The sequence below is a fragment of the Sus scrofa genome, chromosome 4 (assembly GCF_000003025.6).
Source record: "Sus scrofa isolate TJ Tabasco breed Duroc chromosome 4, Sscrofa11.1, whole genome shotgun sequence".
In the NCBI taxonomy this organism is placed as follows: Eukaryota; Metazoa; Chordata; class Mammalia; order Artiodactyla; family Suidae; genus Sus; species Sus scrofa.
The window spans coordinates 92,432,017-92,445,233 of NC_010446.5; the positions used below are offsets into that span (position 1 = coordinate 92,432,017).

Below are 13,217 nucleotides of genomic sequence, written 5' to 3' on the forward strand. Positions count from 1 at the left end.
GGCTAGGGGTCGAATTGGAGCTGTAGCTGCTGGCCTACGCCAGAGACACAGCAACGAGGGATCTGAGCCGCATTTGCAACCTACACCACAGCTCACGGCAACGCCGGATTGTTAACCCACTGAGCAAGGGCAGGGACCGAACCCGCAACCTCATGGTTCCTAGTCGGATACGTTAACCACTGCGCCACGACGGGAACTCCGAGTTGGAATTCTTATTCTTTCCTCCACACTCTCTCTTTCTTCTGGGGATGGGTTCTCAAACTTTTAAAATTATGATCACTTAGGTAAAACAAAAGATCTCATGATCTATCTCCTATCTTATCTCCCCATACAATAGAAATAAAAACATTGATTATAAAAGCAAAGTATCACTGTACAATGTAATTTTAGAGGCTCTCATAGGCATTTGTTTTTGTTGTTGTTTTTGTTCTGTGGCTGCACCTGGAGAATGTGGAAGTTCCTGGGCCAGAGATCGAACCCACGCTGCAGTTGTGACCTGTGTCACAGCTGTAGCACTGGCTAATCCTTAACCAGCTGCACCATAAGGGAAATTCCTCATAGACATTTTTTAAGCAATAGACATATGGATGGTTTGTATCTAAACTGTAGTGCATGCTTAGTCTAAAAATTCTATTGATTTGAAAGCCTTTATCCTGACATACTATTGAAATATACACATCACTCATTGCTGTAAGCTAATCGAACATGTCCAAAAGTAAATTAATATTGAATGGAGCTAAATGAATAGTGATTTTTGTCATTAAAAGTCAGTAATTTCTAAACCTTGATTAATTGAAGACATCACTAATTATACAAAAAATGCTTTCAGAAAATTGCAGAAATTCCAACTCTGCATGTGTGCAAAGAGAGTAGGTGCTTTGTAATTCTGTCTAGTGTGGTATGGCTGCCAAACATCTCAGAACAGAATTCAAGTCCTTGGTAAACTCCAGTGACAGGCTAAATTTAGTTTATGTGCACAAAATTCTGACATTCTTATGAAACTACAGCCCAAGGAACAGCCAACAATGGGTCATAAGAGTGAGAGAAAGCTTTCGTGGGTTGATCGGGGGCATCTCTGGAGCTCACCAGTAGGATGTAAGCCCTTCAAAAACAGTCCTCAAGAGGCTCCGAGTTACGTGGGGGTGGCGCTCCGTGAATAGGATCCACCCAGGCTGATTGGGGAAGAGAACCTGTGGGAAACATGCTCTACTTGTCTTTTGTACTCAGGTACTATCCATGTACCTTTGCTTCTAGGACTCCTCAGCCATCTACTATAGGCTAATGGCAGATCTTACAGATGTGGACTATGAAGATGCTATGTAAAGGTATGGAAGATTGTGCTCTTGGGAAACCAGCCATGACCCCATATATCAAACTAAGACATACCTCAGTGATCCTGGGGAGTCAGCTTTCCAGTACACCTCATACAGGAGCTTTCCTCCAACAGACTATTCCTGCTTTCACTGTGAAGTGAAGTTGGCTCAAGTTTTGAAGAGATCCCCCAGGAGAACCAACCTGAACTCAGGAATGGGAAGAAATTTGTGGCCAGAACACAATTCCTATTGGTTCTTTTAGGTGCAGGTCAAACTGTGCTCTAACTTCTCTTTAATAAAGAAAATAGGATGGGAATAAAAGAACTTGAGCCCTTGGAGTAAAAAGACAGTGAAGCTTAGCGTGTACAAACCTAAGGTTAGCAGTTTTGTGGGACTGCTCCATGCAGAGAGGTATGTCCACCATTTTTGGTTCAACTGCTTTCTCTGCACAGACAGTACAGAGCTCCAGCCCTGCCACTTATATTAATCATCCTGTTTCCACTTAAAATATGTGACTCAGTGCATTTGGGGTCACTGTTACCAAATTAGAATTAAAACAAAGTTATATAAAAAGTTATTGTGTGTACACTCAATTTTAAAGACATATTTTGCACGCACAGGCCAATCTAGAGGCCCCATGTTTATAATGAGGTATATACTCTAGTAAGTTTCACTACATCCAAAGTTTTGTATTTGTTGCAGCCTCTAGAAGCTTTATGAACATGTTTTCTTCTTTAATTCACAAACTTTTTGAAAATGTGATAATATGGTTTGAAGTCTGTATTTTAATTTTAAAACAAGCATAAGCTAACACTTAAAAGTTAGAACATTTTAAATGTATATGATGTAAAAATTAAAGTCTTCCTTATAAACTAACACTGAAAATGGTATCCACTATTAAAAGCTTAGCATTGTTGAAATCTTACCTTCTCAGATATTTTCCATTTTTTATAGAAATAGTTCTACATACATGTGAATATACAAATATTTAGAAGTAAACCTATTTAATAAAATATCAGGAAATGTTTTCAAGTCTGTATGTAGATTATTGTACTATTTTAAAAGGCTATATGGTAATCTGTTATATGATAAATCATAATATATATTTTTTTTCTATTTTAGTAAAATAAAAATAACATAATTTACCATTTTTACCATTTATTTTTGGCTACCAACTTTATTTTCCAATTATCAAATTTTTGTTTTGTTTTGTTTTTCCTCATCTGTGTTTCTTCTATTTTTTCCCTTTTTTTGAATTGAGGTAACATGGGTTTATAATATTACACAAGTTTTACGTGTATATTATAATTTGACTTCCATTTACACCACAGTGTATTCTCCACCAAAAATTTAGTTTCAATCCATTACCATATAGTTGGCTGTCTCCCTTTATCCATTTTGCTCCCCCCTGCTCCTTCTCTTCTGGTGACCACTAATCTGTTTTTTGTATCTATGTGTTTGTTTTTGTCTTGTTTTTGTGAGTAGTATAAGACAGGAGTCCAGTTTCATCATTTTGAATAGGAATATCCAGTTTTCCCAACATCATTGGTTGAAGATATTATCCCTTCTTTGTTGAATATTCTTGGCTCTCTTGTCAGTTATTAGTTGGCCACACATCCATGGATTTATTTATAGGTTCTCAGTTTTGTGTCATTGGTCCATGTCTGTGTTTATGCCAATACCATATTTTTTTATCACAATAGCTTTGCAATATAGTTTGAAATCAGGATATGTGGTGTCTCCAGCTTTGTTTTTCTTTCTCAATATTGCTTTGGTTATTTGGGGACTTTTGTAGCACCATACAAATTTTAGGATTTTTTGGTTATATTTCTATGAAAAATGTCATTGGGATATTATAGGGAATTTATAGATGGCTTTGGATCGTATGGATACTATTAATTCTTTCAATCCATGAACAAAGTATATCTTCCATTTATTTGTCTTCTTCCATGTCTTACATCAAGGTCTTGTAGTTTTAAATATACAGATCTTTCACCCCCTCGGTTAAATTTATTCCTAACTATTTTATAGATTTATGCTATAGTACATAAGAGTGTTTTCTTTATTTCTTTGCAGATAATTTGGTGTTAATATATAGAAATGCAGCTGATTTTTCTGTGGTTATTTTTTTATCTTGAGATTTAACTGTATTTTATTATTTCTAACAGTTTTTTGGTGGAGTCTTTAGGGTTTTCCTATATATAAATCATGTCATCTGCAAATGAATAAAATTTTACTTCTTCCATTCTGACTTGGAGGCCTTTTCTTTTTCTTGCCTAATTGCTCTAGCTAGGACTTCTAGTATTATATTGAATAGGAGTGGTGAGAGTGGGCATTGTTGCTTTTTCATGATCTTAGAAGAAAAAGTTTCAGCTTTGTACCTTTGAGTATGATGTTAGCTGTGGATTTGATACATACGACCTTTTTAGATGGAGGTACGTTCCTTCTATATTCAATGTTGAGTTTTTATCATGAAGTGATGCTGAATTTTGTCAAATGCCTTTTCTGTATCTATCGAGATGATTTTATAGTTTCTATTTTATTCTATTAAATTTGGTTTGCATATGTTGAATCCTCCTTGAATCCTAGGAATGAATTTTACTTGATTGTGGTGTTCGGTCCTTTTTATGTGATGTTGAATTCAATTTGCTAGTATTCTGGGAATTTTTTTGTTTGTTTGTTTTTTGCATCTATATTTAGCAGGGATATTGGCCTGTAGGTTTTTTTTTTCTTTTTTCTTTTTGTGGTGTCCTTGTTTTGCTTTGGTATCAGGGTAATTCTGGCCTCATCAAATGTTTTGGTACATGTTCACTTCTCTTTTCTTTCATTGTTTTGAATAGGTCAAGAAGAATTGACTTTAATTCTTCTTTAAATGTTTGCTAGAATTACCTGTGAAACTATATGGTTATAGGCCTTTGGGGGGTGGCATGCAGAAGTTCCCAAGCCAGGGATCAAACACAGCTGTAAACAAAGCCACGGCAATGACAATGCTGGATCCTTAACCTGCCGAGCCATGAGGGAACTTCAGAAAGTTTTTGATTACTGGTTCAATGGCCTTGTTTATTTCTATCCGTTCAGGTTTTCTGTTCCTTCATGATTTAGCATTGGTAGGTTGTATATTTCTAGGAATTTATTCACTGTCTCTATGTTGTCCAATTTGTGGGAATACAATTTTTATAGTAATTTCCTATAATCCCTTGTAATTATGACGTATTAGTTGTAATGTTTCCTTTTTACATTTACAATTTTATTTGAGTCCTCTTCTTTTTTTCTTGATTAATCTAACTAAAGTTTTTTTTTGTCAATTTTGTTTATCTTTTCAAAGAACCAGCTCTAGTTTTCTTATTCTATTTTGTTATTCTCCTGTTCTCTATTTCATTTATTTTTGCTTATTCTTTTTTTTTTTTTGGTCTTTTTTGTTGTTGTTGTTATTGTTGTTGTTGTTGTTGCTATTTCTTGGGCCGCTCCCGCAGCATATGAAGGTTCCCAGGCTAGGGGTTGAATCGGAGCTGTAGCCACCGGCCTACGCCAGAGCAACAGCAACACGGGATCCGAGCCGCGTCTGCAACCTACACCACAGCTCACGGCAACACCGGATCGTTAACCCACTGAGCAAGGGCAGGGACCGAACCCGCAACCTCATGGTTCCTAGTCAGATTCGTTAACCATTGCGCCACGACGGGAACTCCCTATTTTTGCTTATTCTTTATTATTTCTTTCCTTCTGCTAACTTTAAGCTTAAGTTGTTCTTGTTTTTCTAGTTCCTAGAAGTATAATTTTAGGTGTTAATCTGAGGTCTTTTTATTTTATTTTATTTATTTTAATGTAGGCATTTACAGCCATAAGCTCTCCTCATTAAACTGTTTTTGCTCCATTCCCAAGTATTGGTATGTTCTGTTTTTAATTTTTTTGTCTCAAGATATTTTTTGATTTCCCTTTTGCTTTCTTCTTTGAACCACTGGTTGTTCAGAAGTGTGTTATTTAGTTTCCATGTATTTGTGGCTTTTCCAGCTTTCCTTCTGTTATCAATTTCTAATTTCATACCATTGCGGTAGGAAAAGATATTTGATACAATTTATTTCTCCTTAAATTTGTTGAGATTTGTATTGTGGCTAACATATTATTTAGCCTAGAAAATGTTCTATGTGTACTTGAAAATGCTGCTGTTGGATGGAAAATTAGATTTATAGTCTGTTAGGTCTATTAGGTCTGTAGTGTTGTTCCAACCTGCTCTTTCCCTATCGACTCTCTGAATGATCTACCCATTGTAGATAAGTGGTAGTTAAGTACCCAACTATTATTGTGTTGGTGCTTATTTCTCCTTTAGTTCTGTTAGTGTTTGCTTTATATATTTTGGTACTCCAATGTTGGGTACATAAATATTTACAATTGTTATATCTTGATGAATTTACCCCTTTTACATTACATAATGACCTTTGTCTTATTTTATAGCTTCTGACTGAAAGTCTATTTTGTTTGCTATATCTATATAGATATACACATATGTGTGTGATATCTATCTATCTATCTATCTATGTATCTATCTATAATCTTCTCTCTTTTGGTTTCATTTACTGAGGATATTTTTTTCATTCCTTCACTTTGATCCTGTGTGTGTCCTTATAGCTGACATGTCTCTCTTGTGAGGAGCATATAGTGAGCTTTATTTTATTATCCATTCAACCTTTTGACTGAAGAAGAAATTTAAATCTAAATAATTATTGATAGGAAGGGACTTACTAATGCCATCCTATTTATTATTTTCTGCCTATTTTGTAGTTCCCTGTTCCTTTGTTCTTCTTGTTTTCCTTTCTGAATTGAGGATTATTCATGGTGATAGATTCTCTTCTGTTTTTTAAAGTAAATTTTATTGGAGAATAGTTGACTTAGAAAGTTATGTTAGTTTCAGGTGTACATCAAAGTAAACTGGTTATACATATACATATATCCATTCCTTTTCAGATTCTCTTCCCATATTAGATTCTCTAGTTTTTATCTTCTGTGTATTTACTATAGGTTTTTGCTTTGCCATTGCCATGAAGCTTACATAAAATATCTTATAGATGTAATGTTTCATTTTATGCTGATAACATCATTTGTCTATAAAACTTTTACCTCTTTACTCCTTCCACATCATGTTTATGATGTCACAATTTACCACTTTTTGTATAGCTATTAACAAATTACCGTTACAAATAAAAAAAGGTGTTCCTGTAGTCGTGGCTCAGTGATTAGTGAACCCAGCTATCATCCATGAGGACATAAGTTTGATCCCTGGCCTTGCTCAGTGGGATCAAACTGAGCAAGGATCCAGCATTGCCGTGAGCTAGGTTGTAGATGTAGCTCAGATCCCAAGTTGCTGTGGCTATGATGTAGGCCAGTGGCTACAGCTCCAATTTGACCCCTAGCATGGGAACCTCCATATACCTCAGGTGTGGCCCTAAAAAGACAAAAAGACCAACACCCTCAAAATAAAAAAACCCCACAAATTATCATTATATTTACTTTTATACTTTTGCCCTTTAAACTTTATACAAGAGTTAAGTTATTAACACACCACCACATTGTAGTATTACAGTATTCTAATTTGACTATATAGTTACCTTTACCAATGTGTTCTATATTTTCATATGTTTTTATGTTATCTATTAGCATCCTTTTATTTCAACTTAAGGAGCTCCTTTTGGCATTTCTGATAAGGCACTCTAGAGGGTGATGAACTCCTTCAGCTTTTGTTTATTGGGAGAGTCTTTATTTCACCTTTCTATCTGGAGGACAGTTTTCCAGGTAGTTTTCTTAGTTGGCAGGTTTTTTTTCTTTAAACTTTTTGAGTATATCATTACACTTTCTTCTCTCCTGTAAGGTTTCTGATGAGAAATCCACTGATAGCCTTATTGGTGTTCTTTGTATGAGAGAATTTTTTTTCTTGCTATTTAAAAAATTCTTTCTTTATCTTTGCTTTTAGATAACTTCATTATCATGTGTCTTGGAAAAGATTGTTTGGAGTTGAAATTTGGAGTGGACTATTAGCTTTATGAACTGGATATCCAAATGTCTCTCTAGATTTGGGATGTTCTCAGCCATTATTACTTTAAATAAGCTTTTTGCCCCATTTTCCCTTCATCTTCTGGGATTCCAATAGCAAATAGACTGTTTCTCTTAATGGTATCTCAGTTCACATAGCATTTCTTCACTTCTTTCATTCTTTTCTTCTTCATTCTCCTCTGATTGGTTAATTTCAAAGGTTGTGTCTTCTACTTTACAGATCCTTCTGCTTGATCTAGTCTATTATTGACAGCTTCTGTTGCATTAAAAAAATTTTTTAAAATGAAAAAAAATTTTTTTTTTGCTTTTTTAGGGCCACACCCATGGTATATGGAAATTCACATGCTAGAGGTTGAATCAGAGCTGCAGCTTCCAGCCTACGCCATAGCCACAGCCACAGCAACATGGGATTCAAGCATGTCTGTAATATACACCACAGCTTGTGGCAACGCTGGCTCCCTGAGCCACTGAGTGAGGCCAGGGATCAAACCCACATCCTCATGCATACTAGTCAGATTTATTTCTGATGCACCACAACAGGAACTCCTTCTGTTGCATTTTTAAATTTCATTCATTGTATTCTTCATCTCCAGAATTTCTGTTCCATTCTTTAATTATGGTTTCTATCTCTTTGTGAAACTTTGAGTTTTGCCTATATTATTATTATTATTTTTTTATCTTTTGTCCTTTTAGGGCCACACTCATGGCATATGGAGGTTCCCAGGCTAGGGATCTAATCGGAGCTGTAGCTGCTGGCCTACACCACAGCCATAGCAACAGCAACACCAGATTCAAGCCACATCTGTGACCTACACCACAGCTCACAGCAGTGCTGGATCCTTAACCCACTGAGCAAGACCAGGAATCAAACCCACAACCTCATGGTTCCTAGTCGGATTTGTTTCCACTGCACCATGATGGGAACTCCTGCTCATATATTATTTCTCTGAATTCATTGAATTGCCTTTCTGTGTTGTCTTGTAGTTCACTGGACTTCCTTAAAACAGTTATTTTGAATGTTTTTATTGCATAAATCACAGATCCATATTTCTTGGAGTTGGTAATTGAAAAAATTGTATTCCTTTGGTAGTGTCATATTTCCTTTTTTTTGATATTACTTGCTTTGACTTCATATTTGAGGGAGCAGTCACCTTAACCAGTCTTTACTGATTGACTTTGGGAGGAAAATAACTTCTGACAGTCCTGCTATGCATTCTTAGGCTGTATTAGTCATTTTCTATGGGTACACCTGATCCCCATTTTGCATTCTCTCTTGTAGCCTAATTCATAAGCTTGTATACCTTCCTTTGATCTTCAAAGCCAACCCAGATACTGCTAGACTCCTTTTTGCTTTCTCTAGGGTGGTCCTAAAGTTGTGTCATTTCTTTCAGCCTACAGAGTTGGTTCAGATTTCTGTATTGCTCACCAGCTATCTTCAAAGGCTGGTTCTTGCTACTAATGGGAGTATGCATAGAAAACCAGCCCTGCAGTAGGGGAATGTGGGAGTGAGACCTGTGGAGTGCTATTGGTGCCTGAGAGCCAGGTGGAGGGATCTGAAGGTGAGGCATCTCCAGTGGCTCATTGGCAGACTTCCTGATGGATTCTGTGATGCAGTTAGTAGCATTCGTGTCCCTTTGGTCCCCACTGAGAGTGCTATCCCTTTCCTAAGTGCTCCCCACTACTCAGTTACACAACAAACCTCAATATTTTCCTTCAGTGTGTCCAATATCTGATTTTTTTGCTCCAACAATGTGATGAAACTCTTCTGCTGGACTCCCGGACTTCCACAAAGACTCTCATGTTCTTGTGATTTTAGATTAAGAAGGTTTTTGTGCAGTGCAGGAATTCCATGTGACCTGGGCTTCTGACTGTGTCCCTCAAAAGCTTTTTTTGTATTGGTTTCTCCTAAACCTGGGAAGTCACCAGCCCAGGATCTGTTTTTATGATAATTCTTTATTTGGGCAATTCATGAGCAGGGCACAATCCTAGGCTTTGTCATTTCAGAAGAAACTTTCTATTTTCCCCAAGTTTGAACAAGCACAAGCTTACTTGTGATTCTGGGTGATTTTTTTTTCTCACCAAACCATCAAACTAGAAAAGTCTTCTGATGTTCTACATTTTATGCAGATGTTTTAGTTTCAAGTTTGTTCCTTTTGTAGACCTAAGACTGTGCCTCCTGATTCCACATTTTAATTGAAAAACTCATAAAAATTATTCAGTGTAGTATTTTCTCCTCCATTCCTCCCCTAGAGAGCAGTAATGTAATTTACATGTTTAACACCCTGTTTTCACTTCCTTTTTTTTCTCTGTAATGGGGGACTTTCCCTCTTTATCTGCTTGGTTATGCATTTAAAAAATTGTGTGAAATGAATCCATATCTGAATGAATGCTTTCTCTGAGTTGGGATTATACCTTTGTGTACTGGGAAAGAGCTGTTAGGAGAGTATATTAGAAGAGTGAGCAAAAACCTCTGAAGGGAAGTCAAGATTGAAAGCTAGGGTCTAATTTGGGTGTTAGTACTTGTTTATTTTTCTGTCACCAACAAATAATGTTCAACTGCCTGGAAGATACCCACAGGATGCTATTAAGGGTTGGTACGGTCAATGACCCTTTTTTCACAGTTCTTAGTAATTGTCCTTCCTGTCTGTCTGGAAAGTCAAAATCCGTGCACCTTCTGGAAAATTCACAAATGTACAATTAAAACAGAAAGTAAAAATCTTTGGCTTTGACCTGTGAGGGACTCTCTTGCACCTGCTGTCTGTCCCTAGGGAGTCCAGGCTATTTACCAGGTGGTATTTTTACACATGAAGGGAAGACTTCTCCCTGGTGCAGAGGCTGTTCAGATATCTATCAAGAGCCTCAACTGCATTTGGAGTAGATGGGGAACGGGATCCCGCTGTATAGCACAGGGAACTACATATCTAATCACTTGTGATGGGACATGATGGAGGATAATGTGAGAGAAAGAATATGTATATTACAAGGTCACTGTAATACAGTAATACTGTAATTTCTGCAGTACAGCAGAAATTGACAGAACATTGTAAATCATTTATAATAATTTTTTTAAATTTAAAAACAAGAGCCTCGGTTAAGTCTTCCTATGCCTCTGTCTCCCTTTAGACCTCTAAGACTAGGTTTGCCTTTTCTCCTCAAAACAGGAATAGCAATGCCTTCTTGAGAAAGGGTTTGTAGTAACTTCTACCAATACTGGAGAAACTTATGCCCTCATGAAGAAGAAAATTTTGAGCACTGTAAAATTCCAGTCTCCTAAAACCATCACTATCTGAAATTAAACTTGCTCTTGCCCTTCTCTAATTGCCTGGAGCAAATATGGAAATACTTCTTCTAGAAACTGGATTTCTGGAGAATCTCCATCTTTATATCTGCCAGGAAGGTAATGCAAGAACAGCTTCCATGCATTCTTACTCTGTCTGAATTCTGGGTCACACCATTGGCCTATGCAAGGTCACAGCAGACTTAGAGAAATTAATTGCATTGTAGAGATTCTGGGCAGAAAGCTATAGTTCTGTCTAAATAACATCTGGGGGGTGTCTGTATGGACATCAATATTTCTACTAGCCAGTTCTGCTCCAGAAGGTCTCCAACAAACATGATTACCTCCAAAATTATATATTTACTACTTTGGACATCAAATTCCTTGGTCAAGCTCCTTTTGAGAAAGATATATCATGTCGTTCAAGATAATTATAGTAACTATTAAAATCACTACTGTAACTAGTACCAACAGTCATGATAACCATGACTATGACTACTTACACCGCCACATACACAGCATATTTATATACATTATGACAGTTCAGTCTGTCACCATGACCTTGGAGCCCCAACCTCAGCTAGACATACCCAGAGATCTCTGAAGTTTACCAGCTTCATTCTTCTACCCTAACTGTTCTAGTCACTGACTTCCTCAAATGGGAGACATTATTTATTTTCTTCTGAATTGCATTTCCTGAAGACTCTCTTGTCTCTGTCTCAATTCTGGCATACCCAGAATTGTATGCTGTATGCTACCACCTGTGGGGTCTCCAAGTCAAGAGTCTACTTGAGTGATCAAACAGGCTTTTATCTATGTGTAACTCTGCTTACCTTCGGTACATGTGACTCCACCTTGCTGGTGGCTAAAGACACTTACACCAGGGATATTTTTCTCTCTCATTTTGGCCAAACCCACACACACACAATTGCATCCTTGCCATTACAATCTTAAACATAAAAGATAATGATCTTTTCCTCCAATGCACTACTTAGCTTTCTAATCTCTGGCTGTGGCCCCTATTTAACTTCCAGTCTTTGTCTATCCACTTGTAAATATCTGCCATCTGTCAAATACAGAGCAGCACCCCCGATGGAGCATGTCAATCATCTTTTAAAAAAATTTTTAGAGTATACAATAAAATTTTTATTGATTTACAGTGTTGCATCAGTTTCCATCGTACAGCATTGTGTGACCCAGTCATACCATCTTCTGTCATGTTACACCACAAGAGATTGGCTATTGTACAGTAGGCCCTCACTCCTTATCCATTCTAAATGTTCTAAATGTAATAGTTTGCATCTACCAACCCCAAACTCCCCATTCATCTCTCTCCCTCTCTCTCTCTCTCTTTTTTTTTTTTTTTTTGCCATGCTGGCAGCATGCGGAAGTTCCTGGCCAGGGATCCATCTCCTGAACTGCAGCAGTGACAACATCAGATCCTTAACCTGCCAGACCACGAGGGAATTCCTGCCAATCATCTTAGAGAACTTGTTGCCACCATTGTGTCCTATCCCCTTCACTATGACAACACTTTTCTCTAACAACTCATTATTTCATTTTTTCACCTGCAAAACTCACTTTCACAGAAACCATTTCCATAGAGAACATATTGGAATCAATGAAAGGATATGAGTATTTTAAAAAATCTCCTTAGATGTCTATGAAAACTTATAACTGCACAAACCCCTTCACCATCTTTTGCTTGCTCCTCTCTCTACTCTCTTCCTTCACTTCCATCCATCAGGACTCTATGCCTTCCTGGCTGGCCAGGATAAGGGGGAATTGCAGACCACTGTCCTCAGCAGACAAGAACTTGAGGAGAAGCTCGGGGATCAGCTCTGGTCCCAGGGAAAGGAAAACAGACCCTCTTCCAGCCACAAATAAACCATTTACCTCTGCAGAAGGTTAAAATAGCATCTCTTAATATACTTTGAGGTGAGAAAGCCCATAGAACCCAGGTCTTTTTAAATGAATCTTTTAAAAAATATATAAATAGCATATGCTTATTGTAGGAATACTAGAAAATACTGATAAGCAAAATAAAAATCACCTTTAATTATATTATTCAGATATAATTATACTAACATGTTGGTGTTTATTGTCCCAGACATTTTTTATAAGGGAGTGAAGGAGTGGTGTACGGCAGATAAATTGCTTTTGGCAGCCACTTTTCTCTTAACAATACATCATGAGCATCTTTTATTGCTTTTAAATTCTTCTACAGAATCACTTTAATGACAGCTTGGTTGTCTACTGTCTGATGTGTAATTTATTTTTCAATCTGCCTTTGTTGGGTGCTTTTAGCATGTTATTTTACATTATTATCATGAGGCATCCCATTGCCTACACACATCAGCAATTCCCAAAGTAACGCTAAGTTTATAGTGAATGCTAGTGGTAAGTATTCACCCAAACAGATAACATTACGTCTATAAGTATTGATTCACTATCAGTCATTCCCCAGGTTACGAACACCTATGATTTTGTGAGTTAAGTGTTTTGTTTTTTGTTTTTGTTTCTGTTTTTTTTTTTTTTTTTTTTTTTTTTTTTTTTTTTTTGTCTCTTCTAGGGCCACACCT

General features: G+C 36.8%; 1 protein-coding gene across 4 annotated transcripts in view; it reads left to right on the forward strand.

Moving 5' to 3' along the window:
* Nucleotides 1–13,217, forward strand: part of LOC100152824 (Fc receptor-like protein 1) — a 35,082-nt gene that overhangs the window by 16,336 nt on the left and 5,529 nt on the right. For 2 of the 4 annotated variants that reach the window (XM_021089614.1, XM_005663238.3), the window contains 2 exons: nucleotides 1,255–1,325; nucleotides 12,017–12,708. In XM_021089614.1, the coding sequence (XP_020945273.1) occupies nucleotides 1,255–1,323 (69 nt within the window). In that variant the 3' untranslated portion in view covers nucleotides 1,324–1,325; nucleotides 12,017–12,708. Of the gene's footprint in view, nucleotides 1–1,254; nucleotides 1,326–1,447; nucleotides 1,888–12,016; nucleotides 12,709–13,217 lie in introns of those variants that run through there. The other 2 variants (XM_005663239.3, XM_021089613.1) reach the window with 2 other exon arrangements.